This window comes from Monosiga brevicollis, genomic scaffold, assembly GCF_000002865.3.
Source record: "Monosiga brevicollis MX1 MONBRscaffold_11 genomic scaffold, whole genome shotgun sequence".
Lineage (NCBI taxonomy): Eukaryota > Choanoflagellata > Craspedida > Salpingoecidae > Monosiga > Monosiga brevicollis.
The window spans coordinates 835,312-859,000 of NW_001865048.1; the positions used below are offsets into that span (position 1 = coordinate 835,312).

Here is a 23,689-nt window from a genome sequence, read left to right on the forward strand (position 1 = left end):
GGTAGTGATAGCTGCGGTGAAAGGATGTCTGGTGGGGCATCAAGACCAGGATGAGGCATACTTGGTTGTTCAACTTTGGTGTTTAAATGATTTTTCATTGAGGCGATGGTGAACAAACTTTGAGGTTTCGTGGTCGTGCCTCCCTCATCCTGTACCCGGGTTTCGCACCTGACTGACGTAGAACCGAGCCGAGCGAGCTTGCGGCCTATGTGAGCCCATATTCAGGACAGGCGTCGGTGGATGGCTTGGCCGACTGTATGTTCTGCCGTGGCTCTCCCATGTTGTGGGCTAGGGTAGAGCACGCACCCTCACTTCTCTTCCACTCTTCGCCTGCCCTCAGTGATGCAGTTTTGCGTGATTGTCTCAAGCATCGCCGCCTTTATTCTCAAAGTGTGTATGGCGTCTTCAAGGTCTCCACCCTGAGAAACCCACGTGCTTGTGCTGACCCATGTTGATGGGTGAATTCTTGGCTTCTGTCTGCGGCGCAGATCAAGTGGCTGGCTTGGCTGGCCCTCTTCTCGGCTGCCGCTTATTTGGCAAACTCAAAGTACAAATCCGGCAGCAACTCGTTTGCCATTATCCCGTAGGTCAATCATTACTCTCGCCCAAAATTGGTTGTCTTTGCCGCCACTTTTGGTGGCCGTTGCGCCTGCCTCCCCTGACCGCTGCTCGCGTGCACCCAGAGCGGCCGTCATGTCCTTGGTCATGGCCTATCAGCAGCGTCCAGCGTCGAGCTGAGCAAGGCGGTTTTAGTCCAGGTTCAAGGGTAGTTGCGTCTGCTCTTTTGAACTTGAAATGTGAAGAAGAAGGACGACGCTGAGCACAAAGCATCGATGCACACAAGATCTTTCGAAAGGCCGAGCAAAGCCCGAGCCTCCCATCCCGAGCCATCGACAAGGAGTCGGTCCGACGCCAAGACGCTTGGCCTGTATAGTCTTTGCACGCAATGTGCACCCCGCTTGTAGGTCCACACTTGTGACGAAGATGATGTTCAGGACCAGCAATCGAACCTCCAATGTACAGTGTATTGAGCAGCCGATTATTTTCCAGCACCGAGAAAGTTGACCTCCGACTTCGCCGCCTGTCTTTGACTGCTCTCCACTGAGCGCTTTTGATCCGCATGGGCTGGCCGAGGACGAGGCGATCCCACTTGAGCAATCTGCACTCTTTCTTGCGTGCTTGGACCCGACTCGTCCACGCCCTTTCGATGCCGCACATGATAGAGTACCCATGACACACAAGCAACTTCCGCATTACAGTATGCGGTGTAAGATGAGTTGGGTTATTTGCTGAACCCTGCCACACCCCTTGTGTAGTAGCAACTGCATCCAAGGGACAGAGAATGCTTGTCACAGGGCGCACGGCTGAGCATGGGCAGTTGAACGTTAGATTGGGGTGGTGAACCAGCAGTGTTAGTGTGGCCAGGAAACTGCGGGCTGACAGATGAGCAACAATTTCTCGGCCCTTTGTCAATTTGATGTCTTTGTGTACCACGGCCGTTGGGCCTGTCAAAACCCGGTCGTACGCTTGAGCCGGCCCGGCGAAGCTTTGGGCCAGAACATCCTTGCGCGTGTTGATCAAGAGTTGGCGCATCCCCGGACAAAGGCGGACAAATGATGCCGTGGTCAAAGGGCCATTCACAGAAAGAGAGGGCCTGACATACCCAGAGCTGTTTCACTCATGGTGCGCTGACCAAACGGGCCAAGCTCTTCATAAACAGTGCCGTTTTTGCAATCACAGCCAACACAGCTTCCACCGCCAGAGGCGATGGCAACACGGTCGGAAACGAGACACGAGCTGACGAGATAAAGCCGGCGAAACAGCGGTAGAAATGCCTGCCACTTGATCAGAGTTGATCATCGGAAAAGCAGCCCCGCAGTCCCAATGAGTTCAATGGGAGCATTGTTATTCACCAGCGGGACAGGCCACACGACACGTGACAAGTTCTTGGACAGGACTTCGTCGTGCTCGTCTGCCCCGCCTTGCCTGGCCCGCCCCATACAGCGTCACAGGCCATACCATAGTTGTCAATACGGGTCATCATGTTGAGGAGGTCTCCGCCTGGCCCATACTCTGCCTTTCACCGTTTTGTTAGTCTGCCTGAGTGCCCACTGCTTGGCTGCGTCTGCATCTGCGTCTGCGTCTGCAGCTGTGATAGTGGCTGCATGAGTGGCTGCATGAGTGTCAGTGTCAGTGGCTGCATGAGTGTCAGTGTCAGTGTCAGTGTCAGTGCCTGCATGAGTGTCAGTGTCAGTGTCCAGTGCCAATGTCAGTGCCTGCGTCTGCCGTTTGCGTGTTCTTGGCTTCCTATCCCCTACCGACGCTTTGCTTCTGTTCTTTCGACTCGCGCTTTGGTGCAAGACTTGATGCGTTTTGGATGCCACCAGAAAGAAAGGCTGCTATGACTTGGACGGCTGTCAGCGCATGGAGGCGATGCTCCAACTGGCCTCCCACCCATCCAGCCAGCCATCATCACCAACACACAGGCAGCAACACTGTTACATGCCAGGCATCATCATCATCAAACCACTCCTTGTGCTCCGTGTCCGCTCAATCCCAGCTGATGGGACCATGTACGACGTCAATACCTATCATCTGCGTAGCACATGTCCAAATACAGATGGAAGGATCGGGTTTGGACCGTCAGCGGGATCGGAATTCCGATCCCGAGGCGTCCCATGCTGATCCAATTCGTGAATCGTGTGCCGATGGATGACTTGGCCGCCACCAGCCGCCGACAGGGTTTTGCGGCGAACCAGCACCCCTCAGCCGAAGCATCCCCTCCGCCTGACCATGCCTTCACACGTCACTTGCACTGACAAGGAGAGAAAGGAAAAAAAAAAAAGAGAGAGAGAGAGAGAGAGAGAGAGAGAGAGAGAGAGAGAGAGAGAGAGACAACGAGAAATCAAAAGAAGAGAAAAGACAAGGGGCAAAGCGGCTACTGCTGCTACTGGGTGTGCGCCACTGGACGCTACTGCGACTGAGACTGTGCTGCCGAGTGTGCAAACGTTGTCTGCAAACGGGGCCACCGCTCCTTGGCTCGCTCGTTCGCCGGCATTCATGAGCCAGTTTCTGGTCAGCTTCAACCTCGCTAGTACGGGCTCCGTTTTCCCTGAATACATGAAGTCGGGGCGTCGCTGCAAACCAGCTGTCTCGCACCCTTGCTTTTCAAAGCACATCTCCACGCACTTTTTGCCCACGATCCCCCCCTCATTTTACCCATCCGGGACCGAACCCGCGGTCCCGCTTGCACTTTTCTCGCGTCGACCACACGCTGGTCGCACCCTCTAACGTTGGTGCCTAAGTTTGCCCGATGGCCCTGCCATCGCCTTTGCTACCTGGCCTGACTGTTTGTTCAAGTTTATCCTCCCCCAGACATACGCAAGTCCTGGCTCCGCCATCACGATCCACTCTCCACACCTGCCGGAAGCATTGGCCTGCGGGTGAGGAGGGGAAAAGAATCAGAGGGGCTTGGGTCGAGTAAAGAAAGGCGGACCTTAGTCCTGGGCAGCCTGGCGGGCGTGGCGTCGCCCACCACAGCCGATGCTGGCGGCCCTGCCAAGCCAGCGACGAGACCAATCGTCGACCGGCTTCCTCAACCTGGTGGGGCCACGCTTGTGCGCCAGCCACGCTGCCGCAACTTGGTGCCCAGTCAGCTTTTCGCCTCGTGCCGTACCCATGGCGTCAGAGCCAACAGAGCTTGACCCTGACAGACGCAAGGACACCATGACCCTGGACGCCCGCGGTGCGTCCGATCGATTGGAGGGCGCCAATCCCGTGGCCCGTCAACTCACGACCGAGCACGAGAAGTATCAGCGCACGCAAGTCCGACCCAAAGTGCCTCACCAGTACCCCTGCACTCATTGCACGGCCGTGCTCAGTACTCGATATGCTCTGCGCCGACATATCGAAGGTCAACACGGTGGCGTTCAACGGGTACAATGCCCTTTCTGCGATTACACCAGCAAACAAAAGCAGAATGTCAAGCGACACATTGGCAGCCGCCACAACGCCCGTGTCTGCAACATATGCAACTTCTGGTCCTCCACGCAGCCCATTACCCCAAATCTTGATAGCTTCGCGCCACAACAGCTGGCCTGTGACTGCGACCCAACGCCCGCCAGTACAATGCCACCCATCGCCAGCGCCCCGAAGCAAGACGAACAACATGGCGGGGCTGAGCTAGCCTTACCCAGCCGAACAGCTACGGCGCGAAACCCCCAGTCGAAGCTTGGTACACCACAAGACTCTGCCGCCACCTTGCGAAGAGCCAGATCTCATGCTCGACGACATCGCACCGCATCCCTAAGTTATGGACACGACAGTGACTCCTCAACCTTCTCCCTTGCGGATCGCGACATGCAGGACCTTGACTTGTCGCTGTCCGCTGGTGCGCTGCACCCTTTAAACTCGGCCACGGGCATCTGGAAGCGAGACCCGCCATGTGCCGAAAACAGCAACAAGACCCCCTTGGAAGCCACCACGCGCACGACATCGCCGGCCTCGATGAGGTATCGGCTCGCCGGGAACGTGCAGCAGCATGACCCTCGTCCTTCTGCCAAGCGGTGTGCTAAATCCCCACCGCTGCGTGATCAGCCCCAGCCCCAGCCCCAAGGCCAGCCACTGGCCCCGCCCATCGCTCTTGACGGTGGTGCACGGTTGCCAGACCCCCATCCCAACGTCATGGACATGACCCCAGACCAGGTACTCTTGCAGGCACTGGCCTCACAAACGCGGGTAAGCCAGCCACAACAGCACCAGATCTCCACCTGGCAAGCACCATCGGCGCCCACGCAGCAACTTTTCTCTCCACAGCAACCACCACCACCACCACCACCACAACAACAACAACAACAACAGCTGCATTTACAGCTGCAACTGCATCGCCATCTCCTTCAACAACATCTGCAGCCACCCCGTCCTCTACCTGCGCAACCGCCATCTCAAGGGCTGGACCCCAGCTTCTACCCGAGCGCAACGCAAATGATTGATGGTTCACAGGGTACAATGGGATCGCCTGTGCCATCGTGGACTAGCCAACTGCCCCTCAGCTTGATGATGTCGCCCCTCCGCACGCCTACCTGGTCAACTGAACTCAATTTTTACTCCCAGATGCTTGGCTCCGAACAACACCTGCCCCTTGCTTGGCACAACCCCGACAGCCTCGCCTATCCCCAACAAACTCCGATACCCTCGACACAAACCTTTAGCCCTCTCGTCACAACCTCACACTACTCGCCTGCTTGATGCCAGACTTGCAACCTTGCCGTTGTAATCTAGCTCACCATGGGCGCTGCTTTGCCTGACCTCACTATTGTGGTTTGATTCGTCCAAGGCGCAAAGCCATCATGTGAGCACGATATGCATGTTATAGCTTCACCGTGATCCGTCTGCATGCAGAATGCTTTGGCCCTGTGTCCCATTTTCCTCTGCAATGCTGTGCACTGCGTTTGGCGCGACACACACACACACACACACACACACACACACACACACACACACAAGTGCATGCATTCGTCTTTGAATTCGCTCAAGCTTGATTTACATATGTACATCTGAGTGAGTTCGCTGCTTTTCGTCTCTTTCGTGTGACAAAAGCAGAATCTTGTCTATCTATCTCTTTTGTTTCGACATGGTCTTAATTCTCGTTAATATGCTCTCGTCAATCCCCCTCACCCTCGCTGTCTCTCGAGCCCTGTCTCTGTCTCCCCAACCTCTCACCGCGAATGCGTGGTTGGGGCATGAGAGAGAAAAGGGGAGGAACAGTACATGTAAGTGTCTGTGGGTACCTTGTTTTCAAGACCGCGAGGCCAATAGGCCAGGCGCAAATTCAACTGAAATACTCATTGTGTCAACATCAGCCACTCATTGCGATCCAGGAGATCCAGTCACGCAGTAGCAGGCGGTCAAAATTAAGGAAACATGATCAACGACAAAAAAAGCAGGCTCGGCCCGCAGCAATATAAAGAAAAGAAAAAAACGCCAGACAACTGGCTCGCAGCTCGGCGCTTGTCCTGGGAAAAGAACTCCACAGAAATGCAAAAGCTTTCATGGGCAAGGTCCGGCGCTACACGTGCCAGACGCATGGAAGAATGCGATATGCGTTGTAGCATTGGCCGCGTTTCCTTTCAACGTCCAACATGGTTCCCGGCTCTCGCCTAGCCAAAGTGTCCAAAGTGTCGTCATTGAAGACGAGGCCGGCGTGCATGTGAGTATGTCAGTGCATGTACAGCATCGGCTCAAGCAGCGCGGGGTCAAGGTTTCAAAAGGCAGACGCACCACTCGCGAACCCAAAAGATGGCCAAGCATCCAAAGATAACTGCAATGGTGGGCACGAGTGGCCAAGAAGGCATGACCAACAATGGTAATAATGAGGTATCTTGGCGACAAATGGTCGGGCGAGAAAATGTCGAAAGGCCGATAATTTGAAGTGTCAAGTCCTCCCATACCTGTGGCCATGAGCCCGACAATGGTGCTGCCCAGCACAAAATCGTAAGCCACCGAGGTGGTGTCTTGGCAGGCTGTGGATTGAAGCAGGACATGAAGCGTATAGATGGAGATAATGGCAGACACAATGCCAAAGCCATGGAAAGTCAGGCGCAGCCACGCCGGTGGGCGCCAGCGGAGAATAAAACACGCCGTAAATCCTGCGCAAGAACATTCAGAACGTCAAGGTCAGCGGGGAATGGGGTGCATCAAGTCGAGTGTCATAACAAGGGCGGGCCAATAAAAGGTGCTTGGCTGACAGTAGACGCCGCCAGGAGCGCGGGATCGGATTGGGAGCGCACCGAGGCTGACCACGCTCATCACACACAGAAGGACAGCGGCAGGGATCAAGTTTGAGGCGCAGTAGCGGTTAGATGTTTTGCTAGGGTGCCAGAATGCAAAATAACAACCACATGAGGGTTGGGGTAGGAACAAGAATTGAGGAGGGCGGTGGACCAAGGGATAGGAGGGGCTTGACAGGGACGCTGCGTACTCGTAGAGCGCCATAAACGGCCAGTAAAAAAGACCCGCCGTCACGAGCAGGAGGAGAAGACCCCTGCGCATCGCCATCAACACAGCATGAGGTCACATTGGGCGGCGGAGTTGCGTGTCTCTGTGGCAACGGTCGTCAAACAGAATCTGGGGTGCACGTACACTACAGGCTGATTGTCTCGCGGATAGAGGTGGATCATGTGATAGACCACATGAGGCCAGCAGTACTGCCACATGATGGCGGCAGAGGTGGCAGACGACGGGGCAAGAGACTGGTGCTCTGGCTTGGCTCACGCGAATCGATTCGCACAAGAACCCACCACACAGGGCCACAAGACATCCAATCTCAGCCAGCATCAACGCCTGCCCGTGAACGCTTGAGCCACCCGCCTCTCTCTCACTCGCGCGCGAGTCGGGTCAACTCCTTATTTTATTTGATTTTTTTTTTTTTTGGGAGAAGAGGGACGCGTTTCCCAAAAAAAACAAAAAGAGAGAGAGAGAGAGAGAGAGAGAGAGAGAGAGAGTTTGAGAGAGAGAGAGAGAGAGAGAGAGAGAGAGAGAGAGAGAGAGAGAGAAAGAGAGAGAGAGAGAGAGAGAGACACACACACACACACACACACACACACACACACACACACAGGTGGTGTTGTTACCAAGGACCGAGTGTCTGACATTCTGAATTTCCGCTTGAGAGGTACAACATGGCAGTTGGTGACACAAAAGATCAAGAAGTTGTAGATACCAATACATCAGCTGTCTCAGAAACCGTCGTAACTATGCCACAACTTGTCGACACCTTCAAATTCCTTTGAGAAAAACATTTGGCGGTGCTTTTTGTTGTTCCACGCCGCTCTCGACTTGACGGCGGCGCGGCGCGCGGTTGGGGACCTCACTCCAACGGCTCGTTTCGGGGCGTGCATGCTTTCGGCAGAGCCATCAGCGTTGTTTATTCTGCTGCCCAGAGCTGGCTCGGGCTGACAAGCCTGCATTGCAACATAGCGCCCACCATTGCCCCAATTTTGGTGGTGGTCGTGCATGCCAAGCATAGCAACCAAGGGCCGCCGGCCGAGCCAATCGTTGTTCATGGACAAGTACGAAAAGGTCCGCGTGCTTGGCACGGGCTCCTTTGGCAAGGTTTGTTCGCGCACGGGCCTCTGTTCCGAGCAGCGTCGTTGCTGGTCATACGTGCCCCGCGCCAATACCCCCTCAAGCGACGTTGGCCTTGACGCAACCGACTTGGCACCGCCGACTACCTCAACCAAGCACCCACGCCGTGCACCCAGCTCGACGCGCCCATGGCCGCTCCCTGGCACCTCTTGCCCTCTGCTGTGCCTCACAATGTTTTTTTTTCACCCTCTTTTAAATCCTTTGATAGGCGGTTCTTGTGCGGGATCTAGAGACACGCCAACTCCGCGTCATCAAGGTCTGACCGACCTTTTTAAGCCATGCTATGCTTTTCAGCCGCTTCCTTTGCGCCACACACCTTCCTTATCGCATGAACTTTGGGCATCCACACAGGAAATCAAGGCACAAAATCGCCAGGAGCTCGAGGAGGCCCTGGCTGAAGCTAGCCTCCATGCTACCCTGACCCATGAAAACATCATCCGGTTTGTCCCACTTTCTGCTGCGCCGCATGCTCGTCGTTCTGATGTCGACCGTTTTTTGGGGGTGGTCTTGCCTCGATTGGTCGACTCACTTGACCATGCGTCCGTCCTTCAATAGCTACCGGGAGGTCTTCAAGGCCGGTAGCCGAACTATTTTTATTGGTGCGCTGGGTGTCATGTCCGAATCTTTTGGTCCATCCCCCCCTGCCCCTCGCTATTGGCCCTCACCCATGCCTATCCGGTGTAGTTATGGACTATGCACCAAACGGTGACCTCAATGGCCGCATTGAGCGACAGAAACGGTCCCATCGCCCTTTTCCCATGGAGAAGGTTCTGGTGTGGCTCGCCCAAATCATCAAAGCCCTCCATTACCTCCACCGCCAGAACAAAATTCACCGGTACGTTTGAGCACCAAGCATGGGATGCGCCTCTTCGTCCATTAAGCGCCGCGCGCTGCTCTCATTGGTGCCCGCTACACACCTCCCTCCAATCTAACCCGCTCCCAGCGATATCAAGGCTGCCAACATCTTTCTCAACGAAAGCGATGACGTTGTACTTGGTGACTTTGGCATTGGTGCGGCCCCCCTCCTTCTCTCTTCGCCTGTCCAAGACTTGTCTGTCAGGATCATAATTAGCACGATCACTGTCATGCTCGTCGTCATCATCGTCACCATCATCATCCCTGGCCATCCTTCGAAGCACCATCGGTTCTTGCTCTCACTTTGCTCGCTCCTTGTGGGTGCCTGCCTGATTGCTTTTAGCTCGCGTCCTGGATGCCAACGCTGCAAGAATTTCGGCGCGCACGTGCAAAACACCCGTGGGCACACCCATGTACATGTCACCAGAGCAGGCCAGCGCCAAGGAATATGGCCAGGCCGTGGACATTTGGGCCCTGGGCTGCGTGCTCTATGAGATGCTCATGTTTAAACCCGCATTTATTGCTCAGTCTATGGATGGCCTCATGAGCCGCATTCGGCGCGGTCGCTTCGACCGCAGCTTTCCTCCTGAAGTTCCTGTCGAACTACAAGAACTTGTTTGCGCCATGCTCAACGTTGACCCTCGCGCCCGGCCCACCATCCGCGAACTCATCGCCAATCCCCTGATTGAGCCTTACGTCAAGGAACCAGCCCCTGCAAGCGCAAAAGCAGCCCAACCTGAGGCACCGGCAGCTCCCACGAGCCGAACCTCCACTCAAGGCTCCGTGCCATCTCTGCATGTCCACGTGGCTGACGCCAAGCCTCGCCCCGCTGCGCAGTTGGCTCCCCTTCAACAACCCCGTGGCCGTGTTCTGGGCGCTCTGCGCGTACCCAGTCAAGTCAACGTGACCGAAGACCCTCCCGGGGCAGCCGGGGCCCACCCTCCAGCGGGAACGCCGGGAAATGATGAGCACCACCGCAAGTCGCCGACGGAGAATCGCGCCAAGGCCGTACGAGATGCTAGCCGCCACCGGGCCATCAACCTTGAACACCAACAAATACGCCGCAACAGTGATTTTATTGATGGTCGGACGCCAGGCTCCTCTCCGCGCAATTCCCCGCGGATACCGCGTCGCCGTCTCTCAGAGCTGCCACCCAGCTCGCTGCAGCATGCGCCCGCTCCAGCCCCGGCCCAACGCCGCCGGTCGGAAGGTATTGTGCGTCGAGAATCTTCGCAGTGGGCCGTGCCAAACTCGGGCCTCATCAAGCCCCGTCGTGGCTCCCATGCCCGGGCCCGTCAGCCCATGGACATGCTGTCTTTGGCTCAGCTGTACAAGTGACGTCCTGAGATTTGCGTTGCTGTGAGATAGTATCCATTTGCCTGTGGGCCACATCTACGATTGTATTCATGTATATGTGCCTGTACGTTTTATGTACATGTATAAATATTATGTATGTTGTATGTTTGCCCGGCTTTCTTTGCAATGCGCCATGCCTGGCTGTCCGGCAATCTTGGCCTTTGTGGGTTGTTCCTGAGGAACAAGAAGGCACGTTCATGATCTGTCTTTTTCTATCTGTCTTGTTTGTATTGTTTGGGGCGGGGGTCGGCACGTCTTGCCATCACCATGCACGTGACTTTTCGACTTTTTTTTTTTTTTTGACCCGATGTTTTTTTAAGGCAATGCCTAGAACGGATAGTCACAGCAGGGTTCAAGACGTGGTTCGGGATTGAGTTGATTTTGTCATTTGAAGGCTATGATATATTTTTTTTATCATCAATCTTTGATTGTATCTTTTGGAAGGGGCGGGGGTTCTGCATGGCCTTGATCCTGGACCAGCTCATCCGCTGTGCAGTGATATGTCAATCATGTTATCCCATCACGAGCACAATCAAACCTTGCATTTTCGGACAAAAACTTTAAGCACGTGTTTGTGGGCTTGGACGTGATGTTATAATAAATTCAGCCGACTTTCTCCACTACGCATCTGATGACATGGCACCTGAGCGCGTCAGGCGTCATGTGAATCAAGAGCATCGCAAGTCAAATTCCGATATGCTTTCATCAGGGTGCGCAGCAATGAGGCTATGGCTCGACTCTCGCGTTCCGTATGCACGGCTTGCCCAAAAGCTGGGCCGACTGCATCCCCGGGCTGCTCCGCCTCCGCCTCGGCCCTTTTCCCCCCTTGCTCCTCCATTAGGCCGTGACTGCGCGTTTCACCATGACACACCACGTCACCCAGAGCAAATTGACCCCTGTGTGAAGGTATAATTCGTGAGTTTGAGCCGCTCGTATGGTGCAAGATGGACAAGAAGCTCAAAGCGTACGTGACTTTGCTGGGAGGTGTTGGTGGGCTGGTATCCGTGGAAGATGAAGGCAGGTCGAGAATTGCTAGCCACTGCTGTGCCAAGTCGCGTAAGACACTTGCGCAAGCGGCGTTGGTCGCCTGATCTGTAGAGCTGGGTGCTAAGGCCTTGACACGGGCCTTCAAGAGTCGAGCAAGAAGAGGGGCAGGTGAGGATGGCGAGGCCTCGAGGCCAGGTCGGTAATTAGACGTTGAGGTCGTCGGCAACAGCTGGGCACGCTGCAACGCTGCATATGCGGCTCGCTGCTCTGTTCGCAACACGCGCATGTGGCGAAGTGCGCGCAGGCGGGAGGTGAGCTGGCGCGCCTCGGCTTCATGACCATGTTGGACGAGGGCGTGCATCAGTGTTTCTTCCTCGGGGGCGCTCAGCTCGGGCTCAAGAAAAGCCAGATTCAGGGACGGTGTGACGGTGGGGTGAGCCACGCGATGTTGCATGAGGCGATTGGCTAGGAGCTGTTGCTCAAGCGCAAGAGCGCCCCAGTTGGGCGGGGCTGGCCCTTCGGCCAGACCACCAGCGGCTCGACGCACGCGCTTGGGCGACGGTGTTGAGCTGGCATGCGTGATGTCACTGGATAGCGAGGGTCGGATTTGAAATTGATCCGAAGGGTGCGAGTCGTTGAGGCGGCCTTCCCGGGCCTGCTCACACAAGCGTGCGTTGGCATCGGCCTTTTGACGCGCATAGGCGGCGCCAAACAGCGCATGCTGCAACCAAACGGTGGCCGCCATGTCATAGCAATCCATGGGCGGTACAAAAAGTCGATCGCGCAGTTTGGCATCTATGTCAGGCGAGCCTCGGATGGCACATGAGGCGAGCGGCGGCAAAACACGGCAGACGCGCTCGGGGCTGCACAAGGTCAATCAAGATCTATTCGCACCTTCTAGCAGCCAAAAGTCACAGTGCGCACAGCGAGAAGGGTGGCCCTGGCTGGGCAAACCAGTCAAACGGCCACAAACATCACAAAACCCGACATTACGTCGGCATTGCGGACAGGCCAGCGTCAGACAGCCATCCGGCAGGAGCGATTCGTGCAGACAGGGCTCGACAACCTGCCCGCACGCCACATATGGGCAATGCAGGCCTTCAGTCGAACACATGCCACCCTGTGGCCTGAAGCGTGTCTCCTCACCCCCAGCTCCTCTCACCCCCACAGCTCCTCAACCACACAGCTCCTCATCGATCACAGCTCCTCACCCTTCACAGCTCCTCTCACCGCCCCCACAGCTCCTCATCGATCAACCTCCGCGCGCCTGAAAATTCAACTGCCACTCGTTTGTCAGACGAAACGGCGCGAAGGAACAACAACAACAAAAAAAAAAAAACGAAGGCCATGAACCTTAGGGGATCAAGCGACATACAGTCGCATGTGATGCTTGAACGGCTGGTGTCCGGCTGATGTGGCCTTGTTGACCTGGCCGTGCCTCTGGGTTTTCAATACCTGAACCTCTGTAATTCTGTGTGGCTCCACCTACCCCTTTCTGATGCCGGTGCCTTTGCCTTCGAGTTTGATCGCTTTGTGTGTGTGATGTGTTGATGTGATTGTGTTCTTTTCACACACACACACACATCAATCAACTTCAACTTTTTGATGCGTAGGGAAGGTGTCAGGCACTTTGTGATGTGGATGTGCAGGGAAACTGAGATCGAGGAGGTGGGGGCGAGGCGAGGCAGGGAGGTGGGGCAGGGATGGGGCGGGGTAGGGAGATAGGTGGGCCGTGTGCCTACCGGGCATTTTTCTCAACTTGCCCGCCGAGCTCACAGCTTTACCCTAGCCACAAACAATGGAGTCGCTTGGCGAGGGGTTTGTGCGTCTTGAGACGATTGGGCGAGGTACCTTTGGAACGGTGTATCTCGTGCACTCCCAGGCCTCTCCACTGACACGGCCCTCCACCTCACGGCATGGCGTTGAAGCGCTCAAGAGCATTGATCTAGCTCCACTGGATGAGGCTCGTCGTCGCCGGGCCCTCAATGAGGCTCGCCTCCTGCAACGGCTTCGACATCCATACATTGTGCGCTATCGCACAGCCTTTCTGCACCATTCGCACCTTCGCATCGTCATGGAACACTGCCCCGAGGGTGATCTGGCCCAGGCCATCGCGGAACAACGCAACCGTGGCTATCTCTTCCGCCCTGAGCAAGTACTTGATTGGCTCACCCAGCTGCTCTTAGCGCTCGACTACCTGCACCACGAGTGTCAGATTTTGCACCGTGACTTGAAATCGCAGGTTTGAGCAACATTTCACATGCCCGCAAAGCCGTTCACGTCTTGTCGTTATCACCCGTGACTCAGCCCGTGTGCCTGACTGCTGCAAACTTTAGAATGTCTTCTTGAGCGGGCGTCGCCATCTAAAGCTGGGCGATTTTGGTGTGGCAACCTGCCTCAACTCCCCAGACGCCTTTGCAACAACCCTTGTGGGCACGTGAGTAGTACACGATACGCAGCAATGAGCCAATGCACAGGCTCCTGGTGTGAGTGTCTGAGCATTTACCTCGCCTTATTACGTGCTCTTTGGTGTGTAGACCTTACTACCTCAGCCCTGAAATAGCTGCTGGTCGGCCCTACAATCGTAAATCAGACGTCTGGGCAGCTGGCTGCATCTTTTACGAGGTTAGCCTAGATTGCATGAACAACACCAAAGCGCGATGCAGCGCGTGCACTACTGCACGCCAGTTTGTCGATGCACTCACACCTGCACGGACGGACTCAACCCACAGCTCATGACCTTGCGCCGAGCATTTGCCGCGCATTCCGTAACGGAACTGCTTTTGCGTGTCTCAGCCGCAAAGTTTGCGCCACCCTCCTTCATTTACCCACTCCCGATGCACCACCTTCTGGAGGGTATGCTTGCGTCTGAGGCAGCCGCGCGTATTGATACGCTAGAGGCTTTAACCTCAGACGTCCTACGCGGTGCACTTCGAAAATATGCACGCGCTGCTCGCCCGCTTCTCCTGGAACGAGTAGGCCTTGCCGCCCCAACCAGAACCCCATCTTCCGTCACCGGCAACAAAGACCCAAGACCTGGCCGGGCGGACCTGCGTGACCGAGCTTGCCATCATCTGGGGTTCGCACCTCCGCCCATGCAACCCACACCTTTGCTGGAAGAGGGAAACGTTGCCCCTGCTGCCGCTCACAAGCCCACAGTACGACGGGAGTCGCCCATCAACGCCACTGCTTCTCCAGTGCAAGCATGCTCCCCGATCCCTCAACAACTACTACAGCGCAGTAGCTCCAACAACGGGTGGATGATAGTTTCCCATCCCCCATTGACGGAACCAAGCTCTCCACCTTCTCAGACAACAACACGTGGTTGTTCCCCCGTTGAGCAGCTTACTGCCCAACCCAGCCCTGGCACAGCTATTGAGAGCTCTCGCGGCTCGGACGCCCAATCAGCGGTCAGTCAAGGCTCAACTTCATCCGCCGCTACTCAGCGCCAAGCGCCTGCGAATGTTGTGATTGAGTTTTTACTGCACCAACAGCGGTTGAACTTGTCCGTTGCGCCCGAGGCACGTGCGTACGAGCGACTCGAGGCTGTCCGTGCCTTGTTAGAGGAACGAGTGGGCGCCTCTCTCGCCGTCACTGCTCACACCATGATTGAAGACATGGTATACGGTGCAGCATCCAACATAACCCTCCGGCAACTGCGCCGCGTCTTGGGTCAGCAGCGAGCCTGCTATTTACCCCTACTGGTGCAGCTGGTGTATGCCGAAACAGCGCTGCGCTACCGCGGCCCGGATAGCGTGACGTTTGTGTCTTGAAATGGGACAAGGAAATGTGGGCGACGTATTTGACTACGAGGTATTTCATTGCAGCTTTTGTGCATTGTCAAGAGAACTCTGATGGCATGTGAATTGAGATGTGATTGCGATCAAATGAAGCGCTCTTCTCCGAGGCTGCCAAAGATATAAAAACAATGCCGCATGGACACATCGCGGCAGCATTCATTCCCCGGGTGCTTAGCATCGCCGCGTATCACGCCTGCAAAGTCAACAAGCGTAAGATGTCCGAGGTCAAGGGGAGCAGATAATTTGGCCCGCAGAAGCCTCACCAGCGTGGTTGTGTCACCGCCGGCGTACGACGTGCTTGCATTTGCTCATCAAAACTGGGTCAAAGGGCGCAACGCAATGCCGCGAGTCAGAAATACGTCTGTATCAACCAATGTTCAACGGCCAATGTGGCCACCGTGGCAGAAGGCGTACCGTTCACGCAACGTTGAGAGAATGGTATCAGCTCGCACCAAACTCGGCGGGGGGCGGATCAATTGCTCCACTAGAACGGCTGCCGGCTCGATGGGCTCTGCTGTGGTGCCGGGCCGAGCCTCTGGCAATGGAGGGGCTCGAGGCACGCTCAGCCGGGCAGCTGGCGCGTCGGCCTTTAGCGTCGGAAACATGTTTTATTTTTATTGTTTTTGCGGTTCAAGGCGCGTTTGTTTGTCACGCACAACGCGCTTGTGCTAGAAAACTTGCTCGCTAGAACAAGCCGCCTCTGCTATCACCCAAAGCGACTGGCCTTTTGGCTGACCAACCTGACAACCAAAAAAATGCCGAATGCCCAGCCATTCCCACCAGCAATCACTGAGCCTTTCCACACCTGTGGAATCTTGCTCACACCAGCCCAGGGTGCGCGGTGCGGCATCCATATCCCCGTCGGGGTTTCGATCCCCCGTAGCAAGCAACTCAAAAACTGCTTTTAACACCAGCTCTTTTCAATTCAATATCTCATCAATTTTCAACAATAAGTCGCATTGTAATCGTATTACGTTCTACAATAAGCTAGGATATATAGTCAATAACTTGAAAATCTCAACTTCTGCGACGTCATGTCGCTTGCACACATTCGGATTGTTGATGTTGCTCGTGTAGCAAAATAACGCGTTAAAGTAGAATGAAACAGGAGACCAAGCTTGGTTCGTGCAGAAACATGTGCACCTGATGTAGAACTTGTGTGCAATTTTGTGTTGCTTGCGTTTTTCGCCTCCGGACTGCGTGCGCGTTGTGGTGGCAGTGGCGGGTAGTGGCGGCGGTGGCGACACAGTGGCGATCGCGGCGGTGGTCGGGGTCTGAGCGGTTCTGATTTGCGCTTAAAATAAGCAAGTAGTAGTATTTAAGAAAGTCTTGTGGCCTTGGCTACCTGCAGATTGCGGACCTGCGCCGGATCTCCTCTGACAGCCCTTGCTCGCTGACGATCATGGCCGTCGCGGGCCTTCGGCAGCGCGTGCTGGCCCTCAAGATATATCTATCCGAGGGTCGGTCCAATGTGGTACTGGATCAGCTCGTGGCTTTGGCCGAAGCTTGCGCCGGGGTTCGGCTTGTCGACACGTTTCGCGACAAGCCCTATCACCGTTCGAGTCTCACCCTGTTGAGTGACTCGAGCCCTGCTCTGGCCGAAGCTGCCGGAGTGATCGGGGCCAATGCTTGCAAGCTTATTGATATGGAGTCACACGTGGCCTCCCACCCGCGTCTTGGCACCATCGATCATATTTCCTGCCATGACGTCACGGCCGTGGCGGAAGGCACTAGCCTCGTCGGCGTGGGGCACTCAGAGCAGGCGATTCAGCTCGTTCACGACGTTGGCGCGTCCATCGCGGCACAGGCAGTCCCCGTTTATCTCTATGGACCCGCTCACCCAAAACAACGACAATTGGTGGATCTGCGGCGAGCTCTTGGGTACTTTGATCGCACAACTCCACAGGGATGGTGCGGCATCCCTCCTACTCTTGCGTCCGCCCTACAGTCACTGCCTCCTGATGTCCGGGCCAGCTCTGACAGTCAGCTGAGGCACGGCGTGTGCACCGTGGGATCCGGTCCTTGGACCACCGGCTTCAACATTGCACTCTGCACATCTTGCACTGAAGACGAGCAGGAGGCCGCGCTAGCTGCTGTTCGTCGCCCAGGCTTGGTCCAGGCTATGCTACTCCCTCACGATGGTCATGTGGAGTTGGCCTGCAACCTGCTAGATGCCGATCACCATGGGCCCATAGACGTTCTGGAAACGCTCCAGGTTAGCACGCCACCCCTTCCTGGCCTCACAAGTTGCTTCTTATGATTGCTTGTTGCTGATGAGGTGTGCACCCTCTTGTCTAGAAGCATCATTTTCGATACGACTTCTCCTATGTTGTGGGGGTACAACCCTCGAAATTTGTTCAACTATTTCAAGGCCACGAGGCCGCGCCCGTGGACACATGCATTTAAGGCGCTATAAATTTGCGATCCGAGACGGCCATTGTTCGTTGGGTCCCCACGCAGCCTATGTTCGTTGTGGTCCGCCGCAATTTTATGTCGTTGTTACATGTGAAAAGAATGAATGCTCTGCCGAGGGGGCGTGCATAGCCATGGCGACCACCAAAATAAGAATAAGGAACCAAACGTCAATTATTGTAAATAATTCATGGAAGTACATCAGAGTGCAGTCTCTGACTCGCCCGGAGCCGCATCCCAAGCAATTATTCTCGCTGCAGGTGCCGATGAGGGCGTTGCGGCGGGCCCTGTTGAACTGGTGAAACCTGGGGCGGGCGGAACTTCAATATAGTCTCCTGGTTGGCCGGCCTCTGCAGCTTGTTCTTCGATCAAACCCTGTTCAAGCTGCATTTGTACATCCTTGATTGTGGGTCGCTCGCTGGCCGACCATGCCCAGCATGCGGCCGCCACTCTGCCATCCAGACCAGCACGACATTCGTGTGCATGAAACGAGGGGTCAGATGACAAGCTCGGTGTCGTGCAACTGCTGTCTTCCGGCACACGGCGTCAAGTGAACCAACCTGACGATGGTGGCTGGGCTAGTGTGCGGATCAAATGCAAGTCGGTGGCCGCGACGCAGAAAGCCCACAACGTCGCGAGGCTCACTGATGTCGGCATAGGGGCGAGCCCCGCGTTGGGCAATCTCCCACATCAAAACACCAAAAGACCACATGTCCGAGGATAGGGCATGTTTCTGCTCCACCAGCGCCTCTGGGGCTTGCCACCTATTTGACGGACCGAAAACATGCCTTCAACTGTCTTCGCGTGTGCACAGGCTCAGTCACATGGAACATGAGATGTAGCCATGATTACATACCGAAAGGGCATGGCTTTGACGACCGAAGGATTGTAGTAATTGATACTTGTCGGTAGAAATCGTGTAACTACAGCAGCACGGCGACAGTGGGCCTCTTGTGAGCTGCAATAACGTGATGGCATGCCTCTGGACATGACGTTTGAAGAACGGAACAGACTGAAACGAGTATGGCCATCCTCCATCTCTGCCTCGAAGACCAAAACGTTGCGCGCAGCCAAATCGCGATGAATGACGTTGTGCTCGTGTAGATATGCAATGGCATGGGCCACCTGTCGGAAGGTAAAGAAAAAGAGGGGCGAGGCGGGGGAAAAAAAAGGCGGGGGGGGGGGCACACGTGGCAGGGGCAAGGGTTAGCACCCAGCCTTTCATGGCATCAGACGATCGCCATTTGAACAGCGAGCTTGCTGTTCCCGACGAGACAGGCCGACCTCGAGAGCGCATTGTATCTGCCGTGACTTTTGCCAGACGGGAGAAGCCATCAAGCTGGAGCGCAAATCTGATCCCGAGGCATATTCCAGCACCAAAGCTAGCCTATGGACGAGACAACAAAGTTATCCGTGTCATAAAAGCTCAATGACGTGCACGGTGTTTGAAAGGCAGGGTCACGCACCCGCCACCCGACGCTGGATCATGAGCTAAACCAAGAAGTTTCACGATATAGGGGCAACTGCGTAGACTATGCAGCGCCAATACTTCGTGCAGAACCGCCGTCACTTCACCCTCCTGACCCAGGTCAGAAAATTATGGAAGGCACAGAAGCCAATAAGAATGAGGGCGATGGTATCTTGGAGGAACACAAAGACAGAGAGACAGAGAGGCAGAGGCAGAGAGGCAGAGACAGAGAGGCAGAGACAGAGAGGCAGAGAGATGTTGAGAGAGATTTAGAGAGAGCACACGAGCAGGGTGCGCACCTGATTGGCCGTGTTCCGCTTGTACGCCACAGTCAGTGGGCCCTTTTCCGTTTGCCAGATAGCCTAAACCACAAAACAGTAGGGTCACACCCCAAGCAAAGAAGCAAGGTTCGGGGTTGGGGCCGACAAACGACAATGCTGCACAAATTAAAAAAAGAATGGGGATACAAAGCACAACAGATAGTTTGGGAAGAGCAAGACGCCAAGCTCACCTTGTGGACCTGACCAAAAGCACCCCGGCCCAACTCCTCCATCAGCATAACGTCACTGCTTTGAAGCCAGCGCACATCTGCAAGGTCGTGCTCCTTGAGGGAGGGATTGGCGCAGACAAAGTCATCGCGGGCCATTTCGAGGGCCTGCATCAAAGCCCGATGCGGACTCGCGACTTGGGTCCGCTGGCGATAGACGACGAGGCCAAGGAGTAGAAGAAGAAAGGCAACGACGGGTATGACCACAGACAGTACGGTCACAAATGAGGACGAGCCACTGGTTGATGGTATGGGCGTGAGGATTCCCGTGTTCGGGTTGGAGCCGGAATCAACGGGTTTGATCAGGGATTCAAGATCGCAAGCACCCATCAAGGTGGGCCCATCGAGAATGTCCGTTTGCTCAAAAAAGTCCCCAATGTTCTCCAGAACGTAAACCATGACAGCCCCCATCTGATCAACAGTCAGCAAGCGGCCTTCCCTGATCAAGACCTGGTAAGGACACCACCAGTCGTGCGCAAACAAGGCGGCCGTTAGCGCGGTGAGGAACACGCAAGTGGGTACATATATAGCATTGCTCTGATGGCATCAGAGCATGCGTCGGGCAACTGCAGCGCGGCAGCCTACTTGCTCGACAGGGAAGAGGGTAGGGTGAAGCAAGCCTAGAAAGTCGAAGTTGGCGTCAAAGATGAGCACATACTGCTGTTGGAAGGTGCCACTAAGGTTGAGATTGCTCTCGGACCCCTGTTGAAAAAGAGGGACGAGGGCCGTGATCTCCCCATTGGAGGCTAAGGCTTGGGCTCCCAGCAAAGGCTTTTCGCGCTTTGTTTCGAGGTCCAGAGCGAGTGCACAGGCCGTTTGACCGCTGGCAAAGCCCCATCGCACAACCGTGCCAGCAGACGTAGCAAGGAGGGCGTAGGACTTGACTAAGAGAAGAATATTCACCGAAGAAGCAAGGGTCGGATTGAAATTTATGCGCGATGGCGAGTTGGTAGAAGAGCTTGCGGACAAGGTCACACTCCAGCAGCTAGCGGTATTGTCGGCGCAAACCAGGAGACGATACTGGTCGACGGAGACTGCGCACGTGCCATTCCATTGGTTGGGAAGAAACGGCAAATCTTGCACCACCTGGATCTGCCCCTCAATCAGTTCAAGAAGCTGCTGATTCAAAATCCAGTACTGGTTGAGAATACTCGAACAGAGCACCTCCTGGCCATTCCAGACTTGCAATGTTTCGGGCTGAGCAAGCACCACATCAACCATCTCCTCATCATCATCATCCACAACCGTGTTTGTCGCTATAGTGGCCGTGTAGAACAGCATTGGCTGGCCCGCTGACACAGCAAGCACATGAACATTGAGCGAGCTGGCAAAAATGACCTATGTGGGCCGCACACGTGCATTGTAAGAACACATGACGCGCACGCGTTGCCATCGGACGTTTCCGGTGGCTTCATGTCGGGACAAGCGGCTTGACACAAATGTACTCTTACAGTAGTTTCATAGCTTGGTAGCTGAATGTTGGTCACCAGACGCCGACCGAGGCGAGTGAAGCAATTGAGTTTGTAAGATGCGTCGGTCAAGCAGATGAGTGAGAAAGTGCCCATGTAAGCGAATTGGATGGTGAGAGGCAGAGACGTTGCCTCTATAATCTCGGTCAAGCCCTGTGCGTCGGGATCAAAGCGAAGGAGTCTGATCGGAAAGTCGGCTTCGTCATTGATAGCGCCAGGTCCCACGAGTACCAGGGGACCTTGTGAGCTCGAGTGAATCATGCACAGGTTGCGACCCGAGGGAAAGTCGTGCGAGGCCAGCAAAGCAAAGGCACCGTTTGCAGGGTTCATGGAAAAGAAGCGGTTTTCAAAATTAATGGCGTAGTACTGATGAGTGCCAGGCAGTGAGGACGGGATGAAAGCCTCCACCCGTGAGCTTGAGGCTGGTGTCCTCCAAATTAGATGGTCGAGGTTAAAAACGATGGGGCCAGAGTTGTTGAACGTGATACGCCAGCGTGATGCGTAGGAACGTTTGAGTATTTGTGGGACTGGATCCGAGGTTTTAGGGCCGTGGTGGCCAACCATCACATCGATGGTGGCAGAGCCATTGACAACGGGTGTCGTATTTAAAATTGTCAAGGCCATGGGTGCAAGACCAAAAGGCAGCAGCTGCACCTGAGCCACAATGGACAAGTCTGAGGCCTTGAGCCAAAACAACTTTGGTCAGGGAGAAGGATAGAAGGGGAGCGGGGGGAGGGGCATCACAGAGCAAAAGGGCGTGAGCAGAGATTTCAAGCAGCGCAACGTGCAAATAGCCGGGCTCGTGGACGTACGCCACCCCATAACGTTGTAATGAAGAGGTCGGTACCCTGATTGTGCAACACCATTTGACACGCTTGAAGTTGAACTAGGTTGCTGTCCGATTCCGAGTCAAAAACCTGGACGCCCAGCTCCCGTGCCGCTTGGAACAGACCGGTAGTTGTCAAATCAATATGTATGGATCCTTCTTGCGGGAAGATGTGGACCAGCGTGGATTTGCCAACCCAGCCCGAGAAAGTGCCAAAATACACATATTTGCCTGCGCGGCATCCCGCGCGCGTGAATATGGCAACGTGTATGTGGTCCAAGATGACAAAGGGCAACAAGCAAGCGAAGTGGAAGGCAGGAGGTGGACCCAAACGAAAACAAAAGCAGGTGGGCGACAGAAAGTTAGGCCGAGACAGGGCATGAAAAAGAGCGAGGAACAACGAGGAAGTGATAATGATCGAATCAAGCCCACAAGTCAGGTGCACACCTTCAGATGAGAGGGTGCCAATGACAGCGGCAGTGCCTGTTGGTATCGTAGCGTTGGTATAGCCTAGAAAGGTTCCATCGTTAATAGCCCACGTTGGCAATGTGCCTGAAAACATGAAGCAGATCATCCTGATGAACAGAGGTGTGCGAGGAGGAAAAAAAAAAAAAAACATGATAAGAGAGTCAATCATGGCGATTGGCCAAGGGCTCACCAAGCGCTTGGACCTCCGCTGAAAGAACGAGTTGAGGGTCAAAGAGGATGGCATAGTTTGCTGCTACTGCAATTTCCAGATTATGCCGCGGAATCGAGAGAGAGAAAGTGTAGCCTGTATGATTTGGACGCAAGATGCGCGCAAATTGTTTCCGTCTAAAGTCATACACGCCAAGTGCACCACCTATCCATCGTTCAGTCATGATTTGACATGTGAGCACACCGATTAGCCGAGATGAGCCAGGCATCTTGGGAAACTCAAGAGTATGAGTGTGTGCGTGCGTCTGTATGCGTGGGGTGAAGTTTTGTGGCCAGAAGCGCCGCGGTCTGCCAAGCCTACCACCAATGCCGGCAAGCATCCTGTCAGGCTCATTCGGCACCATGGCAATGGATCCGCTCAGTGGCGCCACCAGGCCTCGATCACAGCTGGCACCGAACCAAAAAGACCCATAACAACAGCGAGGACAGGTACGGGTGTTATTAAAGTCCTCGCAGCCTTGATTTTTCGTGCCAGCCTCATAGCAGCCCTGGGCCCAAGGGATGCATGCCAGGGCAACAAGCACGGCCAGCGCCCCAGCAGCAGGGGCGGACACCATGGCGACTGGTCTCCAACACCTGCCTAGCTACTTTGCCGACCCTCGCACGAGCTTGTGCACGCGACACGTATCCTCATCTGCTCTCGCGCTGCAACGTGGCTTTCGTCGCAGTTGCAAGTTAATCAACGACGCGGCCAGGAAGCTCAAAAACACGGCGGCCAAGCCCATCAAGGGCTGGGAAATGGAGTCAAGGGAGAGGGGGAGGAAGAGGCCGGCGGAGGCGCTGCTCGGGGAGGTCACGGCGCTCTGCCCCCGTTTGTAACCAGAATAAGAAAACAGTGACCATAACATAAAACACAGGAAGCAGACGTAGGCAGTGATAATAACCTTTTCATTTCAAGGATTTATTTGGCGAAAGCAGTGAGAGGGCTGCTTTTAAAGTCAGAACGTTGCCAAGCACGAACCGTCGCGCGCGAACGAACGAACGCCGACGGCGCAACTCGACAGACGACGGGCGGCGGGCAGTCCAACGTCGCTGTTGGGCCCTTAACCTGGCCTGGGAGGGCCTGCTTGGTGAACAAGGCTTGCTATTGTAGCAGTGGTTCTCGTCAAAATCAGTGCTGCGAGGGTC

The 23,689-nt window shown here is 55.2% G+C and overlaps 7 protein-coding genes across 7 annotated transcripts; 4 read left to right on the plus strand and 3 right to left on the minus strand.

The window, feature by feature from the left end:
- Window positions 1–3,726: 3,726 nt before the first annotated feature.
- MONBRDRAFT_25786 (uncharacterized protein) lies at window positions 3,727–5,247 on the plus strand (the record flags this gene model as incomplete). The annotated part of the gene is made up of 1 exon (XM_001746053.1): window positions 3,727–5,247. One exon carries the CDS (start codon window positions 3,727–3,729, stop codon window positions 5,245–5,247), a length of 1,521 nt encoding a protein of 506 aa, XP_001746105.1.
- Window positions 5,248–5,792: 545 nt separating this feature from the next.
- On the minus strand, window positions 5,793–7,728 carry MONBRDRAFT_32576 (uncharacterized protein; the record flags this gene model as incomplete). The annotated part of the gene is made up of 6 exons (XM_001746200.1): window positions 5,793–6,158; window positions 6,280–6,319; window positions 6,450–6,647; window positions 6,799–6,868; window positions 6,980–7,042; window positions 7,445–7,728. The coding sequence occupies 4 exons, from the start codon at window positions 7,726–7,728 to the stop codon at window positions 6,594–6,596; spliced, it is 471 nt and encodes a 156-aa protein (XP_001746252.1). The 3' UTR covers window positions 5,793–6,158; window positions 6,280–6,319; window positions 6,450–6,593.
- A 545-nt stretch (window positions 7,729–8,273) lies between these two features.
- On the plus strand, window positions 8,274–10,338 carry MONBRDRAFT_32577 (uncharacterized protein; the record flags this gene model as incomplete). The annotated part of the gene is made up of 7 exons (XM_001746054.1): window positions 8,274–8,318; window positions 8,354–8,401; window positions 8,497–8,585; window positions 8,701–8,744; window positions 8,830–8,980; window positions 9,089–9,156; window positions 9,344–10,338. 7 exons carry the CDS (start codon window positions 8,274–8,276, stop codon window positions 10,336–10,338), a joined length of 1,440 nt encoding a protein of 479 aa, XP_001746106.1.
- Window positions 10,339–11,008: 670 nt separating this feature from the next.
- MONBRDRAFT_8569 (uncharacterized protein) lies at window positions 11,009–12,103 on the minus strand (the record flags this gene model as incomplete). The annotated part of the gene is made up of 1 exon (XM_001746201.1): window positions 11,009–12,103. One exon carries the CDS (start codon window positions 12,101–12,103, stop codon window positions 11,009–11,011), a length of 1,095 nt encoding a protein of 364 aa, XP_001746253.1.
- Window positions 12,104–13,141: 1,038 nt separating this feature from the next.
- Window positions 13,142–15,116, plus strand: MONBRDRAFT_8570 (uncharacterized protein; the record flags this gene model as incomplete). The annotated part of the gene is made up of 4 exons (XM_001746055.1): window positions 13,142–13,585; window positions 13,680–13,780; window positions 13,881–13,968; window positions 14,076–15,116. The coding sequence occupies 4 exons, from the start codon at window positions 13,142–13,144 to the stop codon at window positions 15,114–15,116; spliced, it is 1,674 nt and encodes a 557-aa protein (XP_001746107.1).
- A 1,429-nt stretch (window positions 15,117–16,545) lies between these two features.
- On the plus strand, window positions 16,546–17,549 carry MONBRDRAFT_8571 (uncharacterized protein; the record flags this gene model as incomplete). Its single annotated transcript, XM_001746056.1, has 2 exons — window positions 16,546–17,358; window positions 17,442–17,549. The coding sequence occupies 2 exons, from the start codon at window positions 16,546–16,548 to the stop codon at window positions 17,547–17,549; spliced, it is 921 nt and encodes a 306-aa protein (XP_001746108.1).
- Window positions 17,550–18,051: 502 nt separating this feature from the next.
- On the minus strand, window positions 18,052–23,118 carry MONBRDRAFT_25791 (uncharacterized protein; the record flags this gene model as incomplete). Its single annotated transcript, XM_001746202.1, has 13 exons — window positions 18,052–18,319; window positions 18,412–18,680; window positions 18,840–18,942; window positions 19,022–19,134; window positions 19,323–19,385; window positions 19,535–20,020; window positions 20,156–20,908; window positions 21,022–21,693; window positions 21,852–22,096; window positions 22,313–22,417; window positions 22,524–22,637; window positions 22,746–22,858; window positions 22,961–23,118. 13 exons carry the CDS (start codon window positions 23,116–23,118, stop codon window positions 18,052–18,054), a joined length of 3,462 nt encoding a protein of 1,153 aa, XP_001746254.1.
- Between the last annotated feature and the right edge of the window lie 571 nt (window positions 23,119–23,689).